Source organism: Macrosteles quadrilineatus, unplaced genomic scaffold (genome assembly GCF_028750875.1).
Source record: "Macrosteles quadrilineatus isolate MER2022 unplaced genomic scaffold, UCM_ALF_1.0 Scaffold_2__2_contigs__length_208266976, whole genome shotgun sequence".
NCBI classification, from domain to species: Eukaryota; Metazoa; Arthropoda; class Insecta; order Hemiptera; family Cicadellidae; genus Macrosteles; species Macrosteles quadrilineatus.
Window position 1 is genome coordinate 197375788 of NW_026542595.1, and position 21081 is coordinate 197396868.

Consider the following 21081-nt stretch of genomic DNA (forward strand, 5'->3'; position numbering starts at 1 on the left):
AATCCCACTAGAATTTATGAAAGTCTGCTATATGGTATGATAAGCACCACCAAAGGTGAAATTTTTAGAGTAAATCGTCCCCATCGTCAAGGGAGTCATTGATTATACATCTCCGAAATGTATAATCAATGGTTTTATCCACGGTCAAACGAAAGAAAGAAGTGGTACTGGTAGTTATTTTAATTTGTTAAGTTTTATTTGTTTCATTATAAATTATCAATACAAAAACATGATAAAGTATTTTTTAACCTTAGCTTTTTCTTTTTCTTATTTTTCACATAGTATGGAGGTCTACTTACCATCTGCAAATAATCATTAATACACAAATAGACATTTCAGCCAAAGGACTGGCCGAATCAACAGCTGTTTAAGAAAACATGTGGTTGGTAATCGGACCAATTAGAGAGTCTAGAAAAAAAAAACAAAAACAAATAGAAGAAAAAGTTAAGAAGAGAATTTATTTAAGCCTATTTTTGTTAATTTGTTGATCGAGTGAATCAGAATCAACAAACAACCGTGTTTGTTTGGGTAGAGATTAAGTGTCTGAGAAACTGAAAAACAGTTAATTAATTGAATTCTTGCTTAAAACTTATGGACTTAAACCCCAAACAAACATCTTTAATAGTTTAGATCATCAGCTAATAGTGTAGGCCTAATCAAAAGGAGGAAATCAGTGTAGGCCTAGCTGCAGACTGTTAGCATTGTTAGTCTTCAACTCTAGTCTATGAATAGTTTCCAGCCTAGTCTGAGAGTTCTGGTAAGCATAAGCTAGGCCTAGGAATAAGTAGATTTCTTTTACAGTTGGCGTTTATTTTCTGGTTGATATTAGAACAGGACAAGAGATACTATAAGGTCTTTAGCCTATTTTGTCCCAGGCTGTTAAAACTTAGTCAATTTGGTTTATTCTTATTCTCTAAGCTGCAACCCCCGCAAGGCAAGTGTGTACGCTTGGTAATGCCGCTTGCCGATTCCAAACAGATGGGTTGTCGCTCCGCATCAAAGGAAGCCAAGCCTCATTCTTGTGGGGGGACGAGCCAGGCAGCAGACACCATCACATCCGTTACTGTATATCACACCATTACATCCATGTGCCTTGCCACCCTCAGGTGCTTCTGTTTAAAGCCTAATAGATCCTGTTATTTGGACGAACTAGTTTTTGAACTAGGCCTAACTGTAGGCCTAAGAGTAGGGCCTAGCTTACCTGTTGCTCAAATTCCATGAATTGCGAAGTGACTTAGTTACAGGCATTATTTTAAAACAAATAACAGTCATTATTTCCAATGACTATAAAAGAGTCAACTCAAAGATTATAGAAATACTCACAATGTACATATCAGTTTGGATATAAGTTTAACAAAAGTTCTTGTAAATAGCTTAACTTAGGTAACTTAACTTATCAAATCATTTTTCAAAAGCTGATCTTGTTTTTTAGTGTTTTATTCAAATACCTATTCACCACTCATATCCGCTATGGTATAGGTTTTAATTTCAAAATAATAGGCTAACGATTATAAATTCTAAATAAAAAACATTTCTATTTCTTTTAGGCCTACTTGGTAAGCTCTATGACTTTCCTAGGCCATGTTTCCATAAGTTAGTTTGCAAATCGGCTCTTTCAATGATTGCTCAAGAAATGCAGCAGTGTAGTTCAGTTTTCTTTTTATATCAAATCGTCCCGGCTTTCTCTCTTTTTTCCCTAGTAATATTTATGCCAACCCAAATTCAAATACAGTAGACTCCCTCTTATCCAGACACATTTTAACCGGATGTCGGATTAACCGGTCTACTCTCGGCGGAAATGACATCTGTTTAACCGGACAATTTATCAGCACATTGGTTTAACCGGACTAGATCGGCAGAAAGTGGGCAGTACTGAAACAACTGTTCTCGTGGGAAAGATTTGAGACCAGTGATCACGTGTCTAAATACAGTGCTCTCCTAAATTTAAGTCGAATATCACATCAAACAGTCCGTTTTAATGAGTTTTTGAGGACGTCGGTTTAACCGGAAAACCGTTTTCCGGACAGGCCTCGGTCCCGAGGAGTCCAGATAAGAGAGAGTCTACTTTAGTAAATATTTCATTTCAACCAAGTCAGTTAATGTTTGTAGCACACGTTTACTTAGTTGCAACTAAAATATCGGCAACAGAAATGTAAGTTTAACTATCCATCTGATCATAATGGAACATTTTGGTAGGCTATATAATATGTGGGGTTAAATCTTAAAACAAAAATGCCTTATTGTTTACAAAGTTTCTTGTAGCGTACCGGTATTCATATTTTGAACTACTTAACTGAAATTACAAGAAACAAATTTTAAACAAAGACAAACCTTTCAGGACTGGACAGTTAACTATTATTAAAACTGTCCATGAAGACAGCAAATCTATTAGGGAACTGTACACTATGATTAATGTTATTCTGACTCTGAATAGATTCCCAGTAGCCTACGACCGATAATCAGGAGATACAATGTAAAAGTTTCCGTTCAGGATAATCTAGGTGTTTGTGATGATGTGTTACGTGCCTTCATACGACTTTGTATTGAAGGAAACTTATACACACAGAGCAGGCATTAGGAAGCCTATGTTGTCAACCCATCTTTAACTTCGTGTAAATGTTTAGGTTTGACATCAAGAAACGATGTACTGGACTGTACGCCTCAGCGGCGGGCCCCAGAGGGTAAACCATGCAGCTGTGATCATCGGAGATAAAGTGTACTCCTTCGGTGGATACTGTTCTGGTGAAAACTATCGCTTGCAACGTCCCATCGATGTGCACATATTGAATACTGGTAAGGTGCTTTAAAAAAAAAAACAATTTGTAAATAAGTTATTCATAAAATGAAGTCGGTCAGTAAAATTGAATGATTAACACATTCGATGCGGCGGGTCCACCGGTGGACCCCGCGCGTCTCAGCTGAGGAGCGGGGAGTCCACCGGTGGGGGAGCGCGCATTGCATTGTTTGTCGGATCAGTGTGGTTCAGCCATTGTCGGGGAAACGTTGTAATCTTTACCAGCCTGTAGCTTATAATGCGAGCTTTATTCTGGTGTAGGTTGGTACAAAGATTTCCCGTAAAATCCCGTCTGGCAATGCTTTTGTCCCGTTTTCGGGGATTTTCTCAGTTCGAGCCGTATTACAAAGACTCTGGTTATTGATCCAGGCAGTGCTGCTACCTTTGGGTGTTTCAGTGAACTACGTCCACTTTCGGAGTAACGCAGCACAATCACCACTGCTCTTTTTTTTTTGATTCGTCTTACCGAGATATTTCAATACCAATAGCGATCGCTGATTCAGTTAGCGCGTCGGGGCTCCGCCCGGGCCTCGCCGCAATTGGCGAGCGCCTGTTTAAAGGTTTTCAGCAGCGAATGTGTTAACCAACTGATGAAAGATGGTACAGTAGAATCCCTCCTATCCAAACTCCTCGGCACCAAGGCCAGTCCAGATAACGGTTTTTCCGGTTAAACCAACGTCCCAAAAACTCGTTAAACCACAGACAAATAGAATTAAATTTAGACCGTTAGCTGTGCTGTGGTTACCATGGTTCTGGCGATCACTGCTGGGAGCGCCATGTAGCTACGGCGTACGCACTACGTAACTACACGGCGCTCCCAGCGGTGTGCGTCAGAACCTGGTAAGTAGGCTGCAGCACAGCTGACAGTCTATATAATTCTTTTTGTCTATGTGAAACGGACCGTTTAAATGCATACTGTACTGTATTCGACTTAAATTTAGGAGAGCATTATATTTAGACAGGTAATCACTGGTCTCAAATCTTTCCCACGAGAACAGTCGTTTCAGTAGGCTACCGCCCACTTCCTACCGACCTAGTCCGGTTAATCCGATCTAATGATACAAATTTTCTGGTTAAAGAGATGTTACCGGTAATTTCTGCCGAGTGTAGTCCGGTTAAACCGATGTCTGGTTTGTAAAAGGTGTCTGGATAAGAGGGAGTCTACTGTATGGAATTTCAGGTCTTGGATTGCCTAGAGTTGTGAATGTCGTGTGAGTGTTTTAGTGCCTGCGCTTTTAAAGGTATAGCCTGAAAGCTTATGTACTCTTAGGCATCCATCTCTAGGCCTAGGTACACCTGCGCATCACAATATTTTAGAAAAATGGTTGGGGTGCCAAATAAATAATAAAACCAGGATAGCCAATTGGCTAACGTGTCTACTAGCATTGTAAACATAAATGACCCTGAACATACCAATCATTGTATTAAATATTTGCTTATCCACCATTGATTTATGGATTTTTTATTTCCATTTTTACATGTACTGGGATTGATGATTTGTGGAATAGTAGGCCTACATCCAACTCATACTTTAAGTATAAGGCCTTAATATGTCCACTTCAGTTTTGGTTATTACCTGGACCAGTTTTTAACCAGGCTATTCATTTTCTACACTTTTAAAATCTGTTTTCCATGCTATTATCTGTTATCTCTTTCCTGTTTTCTCTGCATCCATCTTCAGCTGAGTCAATCTTTTTGGAGGTCTACTCTCTTCTCTATCACCATCAACCCAATTTCCCTAGAATTATCTCTTATTGCATTATTCTCACTTGTTCAAACCATATTAATCAACTTGACCTTTCTTCCTGTTATCACCTTCTTCAACTAAAAAAAAATCCTGTAAAGAAATAGATAGTCTTAGTCAGTAACTAAGCTGCTTAATGAATGTTCCTTCATACTACCCTAATCTTTCATTCATTTTTTGGGTTGAAAAATACCCACTTTTGCCCCTCTCTTCCTATTCAACCGGTAAAATTGTAATGGTTCGACCCCACTTTTAATCTCTTCTTTTCATAGTTGATCACCTCTACACCTACCTTATCAACATAAAAAAAAAATACTATCTATTTCCAGTTACGTTGAGGTGGAAAGTGTTCCTTCCACCGGCATCATCAAAACACGAAGCTCCTTACCTCCGCTACGGTCACACTGCTGTTGTGTATGGCACTAAAGTGTATGTCTGGGGCGGACGGAATGATGACTCTGCCTGTAACAAACTCTACTGCTTTGATACAGGTAAGAAACAAAGAAATACTATTTTAATTTTAATTTGTGTTTTCATCGGGTTTTTGACAGCACAAATTTCTTGTTATTGACACTAGAACTTCATTGTAGTCTATGTTAATAACAAATTCATTGAAAACCCATTTTTGGGCCCTGAGGCAAATCTGTAGGCTATTTTGTTTCAGCCTTCTAGGGGAAAGGCCGTAAAACAATACAGGCCTACTAATGTAAAGTGCTTAAAATACCATATATATTTGGACTGTCTGAAAACTACAATTTACCTTTGTGCCTTCTTGCATTGCAGAAAACCTGGCTTGGTCCTGCATCAAGACTCAAGGGATAAGACCAGGAGCCAGGGATGGACATTCAGCATGTGTCATAGGTGATGACATGTACATCTTCGGAGGTTTTGAAGATGACGAAGATAGATTTTCGCAGGATGTGTACAAGCTTTGCTTACGTACCTTTACCTGGTCCTATGTCTACACAACGGTAAGTTTCCATTTAAATTTATATTGAAATTTCCATACTTTTGACATGATTTAGTATTTCATCAATTCACCCTTGAAATCTTCGACGAGACCTGAATAAATTTGGAATGGACTCCTACTGTTACCAGACGTAAACAATCAGATTATAGATTAATTTTTTTAACTACAATATTCAAAATGAAGGTTTTCCATGTAGGCCTAGTCTAGGCTAAACCGTTGTTGTAACATTTATTCCTAATAGGTGGTATGAAAAAAGTTGAATCTGTAATACTTTTTAGATTTACCACAGTTATGTTGTAGGTATCAACTATGTTACACTATTGAGCGACCCACCAATCTTCAGGATTTACTACTCAATTCATAGAGAAATGTAAAAGTTTCTAAAAAGGATCAATACCTTATGTTCTTGTATTATTGTATTCGTCCTAATCTTACAATTAATTCACTTAATAACAGGGTAACTACTAGAATCAAACATTAAAACCTTATAACTGTGAGCTGGAATTATTTCTAAACAATTTTAGAATTTTTTAAAACTGGGACGGGTGGTATCGTCCTGTAATCCAGCTACTAGGAGGTTACGAATTGTGGATATTTATAGGAATGCACTGTGGATGCGATACTCCCTGGTGTGGATTAACGTCCGCACGAGTGAGTACTACGACTATCTGCAGTACTATCCTGAAAATTATACCAATTCGTATATACCAAGGCAAAAATGTGGTTCGGATTCCACTATACTTGGCAAGGGGGTTCAGACAGCCTATCTCCGCAATGCTATTTTATTCATCTTTAGGAACACATATCTAAAAAACTAGAAGACATATCTTCATAAAACGTTTTTTAATTGGTTGATCTCTTTGTCCTCTACAAAATAAGCGGAAAGTTAAAAATTTTTTTCTGTTTACATTTTTTACAGAATTTTAAACATTTTGTTAACAAATTTGCGGTTAAAAAGTTTATTAAGTTACCCAAAAAATTGTATATATCCATCACAACAAAACCCTCCGTTTATATTGTACACCTGTAAGAGTGGAATAAAACAAACAAAAAAAATATGGAGATATCTCTTGTAGTTTTGGAGATATGTGTTCCTAAAGTAAAAAAATATTAGTTTTCGGAAAACGCAACGAAACAGGTGATATAGTGATAGAAGTGAAAGAGCCTACCTTCAGTGCATTCCTGAATAAGTTTGTTTACCAATACAGCTGACTGCAGTACAGACAGCAGCTAGGGAATAAGGAAAGCCAGTGCTACCAACATGGAAAGTAAAATATTCGTATAAACGAAAATAAGCACTATAGCAAGTGACTACTACAACGCCGAGCGCCAAGAGCGTTCTAATTTTGTATTGCATTCATTTGTATATTTAGCTGTATAATATGAAATAGTTGTCAGAATTCAATAAATGAGGTATTAAATTAAAGCTTTAAAGTCATAGAACTCAAAACAGTAAAAAGCTAAAAATCCAAAATTTTGACCAAAATTAAGTCCGACGCCCCAATACTTACTTCGTATGGTCGCCATTTCATTGAAAAGGATTAAAGTATTTAAATTGTGTAGGTAAATCTAAATCTTGGATTTAGCCATGCATTTTGAGGGTAAATTATGAGAAAATTCTCGTACGTGGGGCCCCCATGCGCGCGGTTAAGGGAATCTGTGTCGACTTCCTGTCTGTTAAAGATGGACACAGATTAGAAGTAACTTAGCAGCGTATAAGTTAAGCAAATATTACACTCTAGGATTAGCGACGTGACGTTCTATATAGTCATTTCTTACTTATGATTCAAACTTCTGACGCTGTGCTACTGATTTGATCTTTCAAATCTCAAAGTCAAGTTCAAACGGCTCCATAGGTTGACCAGGGCCGGATTTAGCATTTTGGCGCCCCTAGGCCCAAATAATTTTCCGCCCCTAGTCTGGCCACAGTTATCACGCACATAGGCCTAAGTTAATTGCTTGAATACCACTCCTGGTCGGAATTATATCATTGCAAGTTTTTTTTGAAGAATTGACTCGTTTTCCTTAATAAAGTGCAGTCTTAAACACTTTTAGCAATTTTATGCTTTTAGTAAATGCTCACGTTTGTGGGACTGAAACAATACAACTCAACCCACCGAGCATTCCTGCAAAAAACATGGCCATTGATTCCAATTTCAGGCCCAAAAACATGAACTCCATACAGTACGTGATACCATAGATTAAACATACTCCTTTAGTAGATTTGTCATCATTATGGACTAGCTCATTATAACAATTCTTGTTATTTAAACTTAGTTTATCCTAAATAAAACGATGTAATCATAAACAATAGGTCGTCTCCTGGTTATATTACAAGAAATTAAAACACACATCATAGAACTAACCCTAAAATTATAGAAACAAAAGTATGTCAAAACTAACGTTCAGTGTCACCAACGTGAACTAGACATGAAAATAATGAATCAACAATGTGATAGCTAGTCGACTTGAGTTATATTTAATCTATGGTGGTACTGCATCTAGGTTATATTTCCAAAGCAAAACAGAGCAATATTCCGGCTATCAAACCTGCGCGGCTCGAAACGGCCCAGGGTTCTTTTGTTTCTGGTATTACTATAACCATATCGATCCTTAGGTCTGAGGAGAAAATTACAGCATTAGTGGTGCTTTGGAAGGTATTTAATTTGTCGAAAACCTGTTGTAAACTGAGATTAATATTTTTTCGTTAATTTTAAAGATAAATTGATCATTTTTTTATATATTCAACACAACGTATTATATATTTTAACTGGATCCTGCAGATTGTTGTAAACTAATCAAAAGATTAGTCAATAACTTTTGTTTTGTGTGTTTGGTGGTAACAGTGTCTAGCACGCATGCTACCATAATCACTCCGATCAGTAGCACCGAGCCAACATAGTGGCAATACGATGCGTACCACTCGGGCGCTCGACAATATCCCTACAGCCTACTCCCGTACCAATGTTCGTTACCAATGTTGTAACGAAATTGATGCGTAATTCTGAAAAATAGTTTAAATCTTCTAACAATTATTTCTTCCTATAAACTTCAGAATCAGAATGCTTTATTAGCCAGAGTTTTTTCTATCAACTATGACTATTTATTTTTATTTTTTAATATTTTAAAAATATGTCTTCCTCTCGGCCTTGCGCCCTCTGGGAGCTTGCGCCCATAGGCCCGGGCCTACCGGGCCTATTGGGAAATCCGGCCCTGAGGTTGACCCAAGTTAAATAGCTTAGCTACAACTAAAGGGTGTTAGTGTTGGTCAAAATTTCTCCGTTAGCCTACAAGAATCAGCGCATAGAGAAACAAAAGTCTTGGGCTAAATAAATAGCTATTAGCCTACTTAAACTACTGTAGTTCAACAAACAATAAGAACGCTTGAAGAGATCTAAGAATCATTTTTTAATCTTGTGTTATATCGATGGTAAACATTTGGCTAGATGTAAAAGATCATATATGTAGACTGAACAGCTTATAATTTTTAATACAGTTTAGGCCTATTGGGTTACATACAAATCTGATCTGAGACATCGGATATCAAGTGTCATGATTCTTAGAATCAATTTTTGTATCTTAAAGACTCTCTCTATTTCTGACAAGAAATCCCCAAAGTTTATTGCCATGTTGAAAAATATAATAAAAATAAGCATTTAAAGTTAGTCTAGTTTTCAAATCGGTTGTATTTATCACACAAAGCATAAACATTTTTCAAACATTAATATGCAACCCAGAGAAGACTCGAATAGTGCACAGACAGGAGTCTATGTAATTATGATGTTATTTAAACATTGTAATGCCGCAGGGAGACCCACCATCGTACAGAGACTTCCACTCGGCCACGGCCATAGGCAACCGGATGTTTGTTTTTGGAGGACGAGGGGACCAGACGGCGCCACAACACTCCATGATGGAGATATACTGTAACAGCATCGTCTATCTGGATGTTGTAGAGAAGAAGTGGTGTAAACCAGCCACTACAGGAGACATACCTGTGGGGAGGAGAAGTCACTCTGCTTGTAAGTGTTGATGATTGACCTTCTGTCTCCTTTAAAAGTAAGTTAGATTTGAATATTAGTTTGAAAATCCCCATGCTAGTTTTTTTTTTAAACAGCATGAGTTTGATGTAAATCTTTTTCCTCGGGGGCTGGGATAGCATTACCCCTTGCTACCTCGACCTGAAAGTACATTTATAACTTGACCATTTTGATAACAATTTTTAAATACCTTAACACATTGGCTGCAGTCTAGCCAACCGTATCCAGCAACTTGAAACTTCAATGGAGTGCTAGAAATGTTTTTGTACCACTGCATGGAAATTATCACATTGCCATACTTGTAAACAGTACGCAAATTAGCTCTAGAGTGGGAATTTCTAAACCAACCACAGCCGTGGATCTGGTACGTTAACAACCAATAAGCAAATTACATAACTTTTAAAATAAAAACATAACCTAAATGACATTTTATATCTAAAAAGTTAATCTGTGTATTATTATAAGTTAATTATGGTGATAGGAAAAATCTTGCGTGTATTACAAGCACAAACAGTCATTGCCGCTCTCGAAATGTATGAAGCATTTCGGACAGCTCACAGGACCTCAGAACTGCCAAATGCAGGAAAAAAGGGGACCGAAGATAGGCAAAAAAATGCTGCACCCTAGTTGAATGACTCATTACAACTATTTAGGACAGACACATATCCTCACAACTATTACATTTCTAATGGTTTGTTCCAGTTGTTTACAAAGACCACATCTACATTTTCGGAGGATTCAACAGCCTGAAGGGGATGCACTTCAATGACCTGCACAGATTCAACCCTTACACGATGACATGGCAATGTCTGCAGCCTCTGGGAGAGCCTCCGTCCAAACGCAGGAGACAATCCTGTGTGGTCAGTGGCAGCCGCATGTATCTGTTTGGTGGCACCAGGTAATTTCAATTTCTATTCCAAACTTGTAGCCGATTAGTAGTTAAAATAGAACCATAGTTGAATGACAAGTTTCCAATTGCTATGTAGCTGCAACTGATCGTTCTGACCGGAATGCAGATAAAATAAATGTTTATTTGATATTGTAATATCGTAGAGTGGGCTACCAATAAAATTTTTCTTTTTTCTCTCTTTGTTGAGACAACTTATGTGACTTGAAGATGCTATGTTTAGTTTTGAGTTGCTCTTTCAGTTTATTTTCAGAATGGATTGTACTCTGGATTGTGTGAATTAACTAATGAAGGTTAAAATCATCTGGTCGCTGTTATAACAGCCCTGTATAGTTCAAACGACTACAGTTGATGATGTTCTGCGAGTTGAGCACATCAGGTCAAAATGGTAGTTAATCAAAAGTTTAAAAAAATACAAAAAACACATAACATGATTAAAACACCTTAAAAACAGTTGACCAGATAGTAACTACACACGTGATATGTGATACGGGGCCGGTGGACTTACCCTCCTGATATGGAGCAACCTACCACCAACAACGTGCGTTATTTTTAAAGTTTTTTGTTACTTTTTTAGCCCTGTGCGGGAAGATGAATTACCACCACCAAACTACTACCCTGATCATGATCATTTGGAATCAAGGCTCAATGACCATGATGACTTGCACATATTGGATTTTGGTAAGTAAATAACTTGTCTTTGAAATATGTTTCTCCTCGTCTCTTTGAAGCAGGACAGCAGGACACCCTCAAAACCTTATATAAGATTATAATGTTGGAGAGTGATTTATTTATAGTGACAGGAACAGGTCTCCATTCTCCAAACATTGTAGCGGGTTAAAATCTGGAAGCTGGATAGAAACATAACATACCCCTTTCATGTATCTTAGTATGTTAAAGCTGATTGTACATTTCCATCCTGATTACTCACATATTTTCTAAGGTTGAACATTTCTTTAATAGAATCCGATATTATTTAGTAGGCATTGTTTGGTGGCTCCCAACCTTTAAATAGGATTTCATTTCACTCGTAAAAATTTAAGTCAGGTACACTTTACAGTACCACATATTTTTTTAAAGTTTATTAAAATGTCAAAGCCAGGTCAATAAGATTTTATTTTGATATTTAATTGATAAGTATCAAACCTGCCAAAATGTAAAACCTTAGTCTACCTACAGTATCAAAGATATAAAATAAAGATATCAAAAATATAAAGATCATCACAAGTTTGTCTACTGGTTTGGCAAAAAGACATTTTGATAGAATTTTGATTGCTCAAAGAGCCAAAAATTAATTCTTTAGACAGTAGGCCTAGTTATCTTTATATATATATATACATACATTTTTTATAATAAGTCAGAGTTATCCAGTATTCTACCAAAAGATAAATGGGGTTCTAAAAATTTTAGAACTTATTTTTTAGGTATTTTCAGCTTAACACTATTCAATTGCTATCATGCATGCATAAACAGTACATATGATAGAATCTCTTATTTGAAGGCAAATCTTTTGGGCTCAGATTATTCACATCAGAGCAAGTAACAACATGTTCTCAAGTTAAAATGTTTTATAAAAACTAGGGGAAAGAGTAATCAAATAATTATCCTATAGTCCTCGCCACCCTAACTTGAGGCAGCCCAAGGCCGCAGTAGATACACGGCGTGCGGCCTTGGGCTGCCTCAAGTTAGGGTGGCGAGGACTATAGCAAATTCATTGTAGTAGCCTATTCTTTAGTATTACTCAGCATATGCCTTAAAACACTTTTCTACACCTGATAACATTAATTATAATATATCTATGTATTATTTCAGAGCCATCCCTGCAAACCCTCTGCCTAATGTCTGTGATAAAGCACCAACTCGATATCACATATCTTCCAGACATATTGAAGTAAGATAATTGATTTATCTATTCCAAAAGATCTAGTGATCAGACACCAGGTCAGAAAATCAGGTTAAATAAATAAAATCTTTATTAAGCCAGCGTTCATCAGATACAAAGTTCTATTTTTGTCAAATAAGTTACGACTAATAAAAATAAAGTTAAATACAAGCTAGATATGTAATAAAAATACATAAAATTATCTTTAATATTCTTTATGAACGCCTAATAACTGTTTGGTTACGCCCGTTGGCAAAGCATTGTAGACTGGAGGAAAAAAGTAGGAAAAGGCGTTTTCCCCATCTCATTTCTAACTGCAGCAGGCCTTCCCAACTATTCTCTGTATACACTAACTTGGCGTCTGGACCTTAAAAGACTACCTGCGACCGGGTCGGAGCCTTCCCTTGCTCGCCCACTTCCTTGAGCAGCTGTTTCGATAATTAGTCACCCCCGCGTCAGAGTCGTCGTCGATCTCCCATTTGCTGTCATCCGAGTCACCAGGTGCCAAATGTACGATCATTTCCTGGACACTGGTATCATCGAGCCCTTCGTTTATCCAGTCCGAGTCGATGTCTGCTTTAACATGGTTGACACACCTCCGCCAATCGTCTTGAGAGAAAGAGGTCACTGCTTCCATGAATAAATTTTGAACATCAGACAGCTTAAAGGTAGAATTTCTTGAAGAAACATACTTCTTCAAATTTGCCCATACCAATTCGATCGGATTATAGTTACAATGGTATGGCGGTAGTCTTAGAATTTTAAATCCAAGTTGAACAGCTCTCTTGTCAATTTCATACACTGTCACCTGTGATTTGTGTAGCTTAATGAGGTTGTATAGCTCCGGTTTTCTCATATCTGGAGTAAACATGATATTGCGGGAGCTTAGCCATTCTACCATTTCAGCCTTTCTTGAACCTGACGTGGGCGCTTTATTGGCTACCCGCGAGTGGTATGGGGTGTTGTCCATTACAATAATGGATCCAGCTGGAATCGACTTCAGAAGCACTTCAAAAAACCAATCCTCAAAGATTTCAGCGTTCATTTCTTCGTGATACTCAACAGTTTTTTTTTTATTGGAAGATCAATTGGTGGCGCATTAATCCAACCATTGTACCCTCCTGCATGGCATATAATCAGACGTTTGCCTTTGCCTAACGGCGAATTCAATGTACATTTTATGCTATTATCAGTCCATCCAATGCCTTTGCAAATGTTCGCATTGACCCATGTTTCATCTAAGAAAACCACTTTCTTTATGTCTACGTCACGAATCTTTCGTAGGAAACGGCACCTTAAAAGGGCCACTGATGGCTTCTCCATTAGGATTTTTCTATTATCCAACTTCTTCCACTTAAATCCCATGCTTTTCAAAACCTTTGCTAATGTCCGAATGCAACCGGTAAACAAATTAGCTTGAAATAATGTATTTTTTAGTCTCCGAAGAGTCGGTACTTCTTTGCGCCTGTAATAGCCTACTACATGATTACGGATAGCAGTCTTATCAAAATCATCAAGTTCTGATACAACGGATTTAAAAGGTTTCTTACGTCTCGGTGTGTGAAGTTGTGGCACTGGATTGATGTCCCTTCCTGGTGGTTCGTTGCTCCCTGGTTGGGGTGTAGATTCTCGATGTTGAGGTCATCATTGCTAGCACTTCCGTCATCTACAATTGCGTGTCTCAACTGAACCTTAATCCTACACAGAGTTCGTGGTGAAATGTTGCATGCTGCAGCTACTCTCTCGGAAACCTTTTTCACATCCAGTAAAGGTCCTTTGTTGTCACGTTCCTTCTCAAAATAATCCAATACTGAGGCTATAATAGTTCTTGCCTGCGAGTTGTACGGCGTAGTTCGTTTTTCTGTCGATGGTGGCATTTTCCGGACAGATCACATCACATGAGCCAAGTAAACACAAAATATACGTTTAACACTAACTTTTGTCAATGGCGACACACTTCAAAGCAAAATATAAATGCGATAGTACCGTGAATACAAACTTAAAATAACTGAGAGCTTGCAACCACTGTGGATAATTTACGCACGACGATACTTTGGCTAACACCCGCTACGAACTGAAGTTACCACCCCTTACTAGCAGGACAGGTTTTAGGACGTGAATCACTCAATTCCCGGAATATGACTGTGAACACCGTGAGTCATATGTAGGCCTACAGCAAGACATAAGGGTTGGTTTAAGCATAGACAAAATCAACGGTATACATAATATGGATTATTAACCCCCCCCCCCCCCACTTGACATATATTTAATATAAATAACATTATTAGGTATCGCGTTAAATTAAATAAAAATACATTTATATTAACCAAATTTATATAATTTAAGCTTCACAATATTAACACGTTCGCCCGCGCTCCGCCACGCTGCGGCGCGCCGCCCGGGCGGTGATGTGCACCCGCCATACTTATTCCGTTTGAGTGCAGCCGCACTCCGGTGTAGGTCGAAATATTTTTGTCCGTGCTTCGTGTATGACAGTAGCAGTTTTGTGGTGCAATCCATTTGTAATTATCGTTACTCGTTCCGAAACTATACCTGGTGGATTTTGACTCACTCATTACGTTTGTTAACTGTAATTTTGTGCTATATTAATTTTGTTTTATTGTAAAATAATGGCATCTACTGTGGGTGTTTAGCAAACTACGTCGACTCTTGTCATGAAACAGGACATCACCACACGTTATTTGATATTCGTCATACAAAAATATGAAAGCCAATAGCCCGGCAATCGGGTTTGTTCGACGCTGCGGGCTGCGCCGCACTGGGGCTATGCCTACCATTTGATGGGCAGCAGCGAACGTGTTAACGGAATATGGTCGAGTTTGGTATCATTTTTCTTAAAATTTCATGAACTTTTTGCTTGTGCGGAAAAAAAAAATTAAAATTCCGTCCCGCACAAAAAAGTTGATAATTGCAGTGGAGGTGCTACTAGGTGACTAATTATGGAAACAGCTGTTCAAGAAGTGAGCGAGCGAGGGACGGTCCCGGCCCCTCCGCAGGTAGTCAAGGGTTCAGACGCCAAGTTAGTGTATACAGAGAATAGTACTGCGCTCACAAACCTCAGATCTACGTAACAATTTGGTATTCAGATACTGAGGCTGGTTTGTCAGCAGTGTCTCCAATCCCATTCATTGTTGCCATTCCATTGGTTCTCTTTTAAAGTTGCAAGGAAATCAGGATAACAGATGACAGGTGTTGCCGCGATTGTGGGAGACGATAATCTTTTTACCGAGACCACAAGATATGCAACGACTGTTACCGCAATCGCCGTAAACGATATTGGTATTGCCGAGGTTTTAAGCGCAGGTGAAGATCATCGGTGTTTGGTATCAAACTTTTTTCATTTGCCTATGCTGGCTTTCTGTAGGCAAAAAAAAAATCTTTTTGTGGGCCGTTTGTGATCTGCAAATAGGAAACCCCTGGTTTACAAAACTGCATGAGATGATCAGGATTTTGCCACATCGGTGGAAGACATATATGGCGTTTCTGTGGCCATGGGAGATTATCTTTACCGCTGATAATGAAATATAATATTTATTATAACGTTTTACACACACATTAAAATAGTAATACTGATATGCGAGTCAGATCACTCACTTGTGATGCTATTCATGCATCCCGTCTATATATTGACCAGCCATAGCCAGTTTTTGTTTAAATTGAACATAGTTGGATGATCCACTCAGAAGTGTGCCGTTACGTCTGTTACGATGGTTGATGTGACACAATAATTTACATCAGCACAATCTGTCGTTGGCTTGATCCCAATACGTTAATTGTAAAACTGGTAGGGATCTAAAGAGTCATACAAGTGATCGTCCAAACAACTTTAAGCTGGAACCGTCTAATGTACGTACCAATGAGATTTGAACAAAAGGTAGTTGTACGTTCTAAATATTAGTACCTGGGGACCGAGCTTTGCTCGGGGAACATTAGTTTACTCTGAAAGCAGTCTTAGTATTGCAGTTACATGAATCCATTCCCCACACTCCGCACTGCTAGCCTTTACTAATTCTTTCACAATTTCCTGTGTCGTGGACATGTTTCCATCCCTTCTCATGGCATATCAGTATTTCAGATACATTATTCTAACTGCTACAAACTGTTTCCAGTTCCCACCCTCCACACTAATAGCTTTTTCTACTTCCTATGTCCCGCACCAGTTTCGCTCCCATCCCATAGCATTTTTGGATTGCAGAAACCTTAATATAATCGTTATAAACGGTTCCCACACTCCGTATAGCTCACCTTGACTACTTCCTTCACCACTTCCTACGTCTCGGACCTGTTTTCCTCCCTTCCTATAGCATTTTAGGATTGCAGATACCTTAATCTAATCGTCATAAACAGTTCCCACACTCCGGACTGCTCGTATTTTCTACTTCCTTCACCACTTCCTACGTCGCGGACCTGTTTCCCTCCCTTCCCATAACATTTTTGGATCGCAGATACCTTAATCTAATCGTCATAAACAGTTCCCACACTCCGGACTGCTCGCCTTTTCTACTTCCTTCGCCACTTCCTACGTCGCGGACCTGTTACCTCCCTTCCCATAACATTTTTGGATTGCAGATACCTTGATCTAATCGTCATAAACAGTTCCCACACTCCGGACTGCACGCATTTACTACTTCCTTCACCACTTCCTACGTCTCGGACCTGTTTTCCTCCCTTCCTATAGCATTTTAGGATTGCAGATACCTTAATCTAATCGTCATAAACAAACAGTTCCCACACTCCGGACTGCTCGCCTTTTCTTATTCCTTCGCCACTTCCTACGTCGCGGGCCTGTTTCCCACCCTTCCCATAACATTTTTGGATTGCAGATACCTTGATCTAATTGTCATAAACAGTTCCCACACTCCAGACTGCACGCCTTTACTACTTCCTTCGGCACTTCCTACGTCGCTGACCTGTTTCCCTCTATTCCCATAGCATTTTAGGAATGTAGTTACCTTAATCTAATCGTCACAAACAGTTCCCCCACTCCGGACTGCTCGCCTTTACTACTCCCTTCATCACTTCCTAAGTCGCGGACCTGTTTCCCCTCCCTTCCCATAGCATTTTAGGATTGTAGATACCTTAATCTAATCGTCATAAACAGATCCCACATTCCAGACTGCTCACCTTTACTACTTCTGTCATCACTTCCTACGTCACGGACCTGTTTCCCTCCCTTCGCATAGCATTTTAGGATTGCATATATCTTAATCTAATCGTCATAAACAGTTCCCACACTCCAGACTGCTCGCATTTACTCCTTCCTTCATCACTTCCTACGTCGCGGACCTGTTTCCTTCCCTTCCCAAAGCATTTAAGGATTGCAGATGTCGTAATCTCATAAACAGATCCCACACTCCACACTTCTACCCTTGACTACAATGTATCGTGTAATCTTCAGTATAATCTTTGCTCAATAGTAACAACTGATGTTTTTCCTTTTGTGCTGTTTGCTAGTATACTGCGGACAGACAACTTACAAGTCCTTTGTTTACTTTTGCCTTGTTATTTAGTTCAACCAACATGGTTACTTAGCAACCCATAAGACTAATGTTAACACAAATGTGAATTTTAATTTCATTTTTCTACGTTATTAGATTTTTGTTGGCAGTTCTAACTGCAGTAAACTCGTTTTTAGGTCAGGAATAAACTATTTACAACATTTAAAGAAAATCGTCGGAGCCGTTTTCGAGATCTTGGTGCAAGCAAGCAAGCAAGCATACATACATACATACAAGCAAACATTGCTCGTATTAGAGTATAGGATTAAGATTGTAATAGTAATACTATACTGGTATGTCTACAGATGGGAGTTCTATGCGATGACAACTCACAACTCAACCATCCAGAGGCTTAAAAGTAGCAATCAGGGATAAAACACCAGCAACAACCACGTAACGTAACTTTCTTTCAGCATTTTGGGTCATCAGGATTTTCACATTTCATATGTTTATACGGCTTGGCAATTTTAAAGAATTCGACCCCGTTAAAAAAGTTGAAAGCTTAATTTTTTCAAAGGTTTTATGCTCGAAGAGTGTACTGCTAATAAGACACAGTCACAGTATTAATGTTAACATTAATACGTAAAAACATTACGTATATTTTTAGCATAATAATATATGCTAACTCTAATAAATATGTGCATTTTCTTTCCTGAAAAATTAAATCAGATAACCTTGTACCAACTAGGGTTTACTTATTGTTTATTTACCCTTATCCTTATCAGTTACAAAGGCTTCCAGTCAAATATGTATGAAATGAGTACAGTAAAGTAGGGATGAGCAGGAATAGGTCAAGCACGATGTCCACTATCGACAGTAACATCGGTGTTAAACATTGATGTACCGATAACACTGTCACAAAACATAGATGTTTTCAATGCAATTATATCAATATAGCCGATGGTTTTTAGTTATATAACGAGATAACCTAGTTAGTGGCTACTTAACTAGCTGGATGTTCTAGACTGACAGTTTCTCTTTCACATTTGCAAGACAAAATATCTGTTTTAATTGATTATTCTGAAGCAGGAGTGCTGCCGATGAAATTGATTACTAATGAATTCATTTTTGGGAGGATATAGAACAAGCACTTCAGCAATGTAGATATTTTAGTCATATGTCAGATCTCACTTCTGTATTGTTTAGGTCTAGTCCAGTTCACGATATTTCATCAGATTTCAATAGAATAAATACAAAAATTCACTTTCTTTAAGCATTCAAATTTTCATTAAAAAAACTAATACAATTCAGTAGCAGAATTCAGTAACAAAAACATTGGTATCCAACCATGGTTGTGAAAAACATCGAACGTCGATAGGAACCTGGATGTTTCAAAAATATGGACTATCGATCATCCCAACAGAAAACCCTAATTAATTTGTGCTGATTGGGCACCCATATCATCCAGTTTAAATTAAATATTTTCAATCTGGAGAAATTCAATGATGTACCGGGACTATTTGGGTACCCTTGTGTTTAATAAATCTCTTTTAGATAATAAAATATCAAATGTGTGTTTTGAACTAGGCCTATGAAAAAAAAACACACAGAAAACAGCTTTAACCATCTTTGTAAGATGTGCTAAAAACTCCTCATTTTAATTTGATGGATTTCAAACTTAGTTCTATGAAGAGCAGCTAAATGAAAGTCTAGGAAGGGAAGTCAATATTACTGAAGCCCAAAAATGGGAGTTTACTGTACATTATAGGGAGAGTACAATATTCAATGTGCACTTTTAACTCTAATGATATCTAATTGAGATTAATATATACATAGATACGTGTCATAGACTCGTAGATACATTTAAACAATTAAATCAAACAAAATTCAGATTGGATTGACTTTTCAGTTAGTAGTAACAGTAATAATTTTTTTTAATTAAATCATCTGCTTGAAAAATTTGTGAAATCCAACTGAAGAAATATACATTTTTATGGATTCAAAATCAAGACTATTGATTTATACTTTTATCTAATTTCAAATGTGTTTTGTAGGAAATATTGTCTAGTAAAAGCCTTTAATTTTATTGTGAAGAAAAAAAGGTGAGAAATTCATGCTTAAAGTTTATGAAAAATATCCTTTCTCAAGATTAAGTCTTTTTATATATTTGGTTTGTATAAAATACTCAAGTAGTCAAATTAATAATTCCTGATGACCCTGAAATGTAACTCATTAATTTAGCTTTAGTGTGGTCACTTATTGACCCTGATTTATTGAACAATCAATACAACGTTCAGGAATATCTGCTTTATAATATGTTTTCTTTAAAAATATATTGTGATATCAGTATCTAAGATAACTATCTGTAAAACTCATTTTTCAATAAAATATCAAAACTATTGAAATCATTTTAGTTTTCCGTATTTAATCTATAATTCAGTTAATGAATAAGAATTATGGATTCACTTAGGAATGTTAACTTCCATAGCTGCAATATATTTTACATCATTTGTTTACTTAAATGCAAATAATAATTATTGTTTTGCCTGATGCTTTCAATTAGGTTAAGGAGTTAACATTTTTTATTATCTGACAAAAACTATTCATCAATAATTGCCTACAATTACCTAGTTACCTTCTAATTTGTACAATTAGTCATCCAATGTAAGGACTGTGCACATTGATGTTTTTTTGAAACATTTAAACATAAGTTTAACAAGGGAAGTATTTTGGATCGAAGCTGTTATTATTTTGACATGAAAGATTTACTAAGCAATTAACAAACTTGCTTTAATTTAATGTTTAAAAATGGTTGATTTCACTAGCCACCATTTATATATTTATAAAAATCAATCCTATTAGAATACATTCTTTATGTTTGTTGTTACAAAATATATATTTGTATTTGTTCTTAACTGTATAATTTTAGTATATTATTTTCTACGGGAAACATAACGTAATGCGAGTTGATATTATTAAAGGATTGAATTCATTTTGTGATGTTGTATAGTTCAAAATAAATTATTTATACTAAAAATTGTGCACGTTACAGTCTTGTCATTTATAAAACCTATAAAAATACAATTCATAATTCATTATTTATTTGAAATAGAATTCATACTACTGCCGGAGAAAAAAGTTTAGACACTCGAGTTTGGAGCTCTACAGAAAAGTAACCAAACTAACTTAGAAAAACACGTAGTATACATAAAGTTTCCTTCTTTTATTCTACGTATTCCTGTGAAAACTATTTTAGCTTGTTTAGGAAATTTTTTATGACAGTCG

The 21081-nt window shown here is 37.2% G+C and overlaps 1 protein-coding gene across 1 annotated transcript; it reads left to right on the forward strand.

Annotated features, from left to right (window-relative positions):
* Positions 1–459: 459 nt before the first annotated feature.
* Positions 460–20771, forward strand: LOC128986899 (kelch domain-containing protein 3). Its single transcript, XM_054407505.1, has 9 exons — positions 460–757; positions 2625–2793; positions 4868–5029; positions 5322–5509; positions 9317–9530; positions 10251–10446; positions 11033–11136; positions 12268–12346; positions 18162–20771. Exons 2-9 carry the CDS (start codon positions 2643–2645, stop codon positions 18229–18231), a joined length of 1164 nt encoding a protein of 387 aa, XP_054263480.1. The 5' UTR covers positions 460–757; positions 2625–2642; the 3' UTR covers positions 18232–20771.
* Positions 20772–21081: the final 310 nt, after the last annotated feature.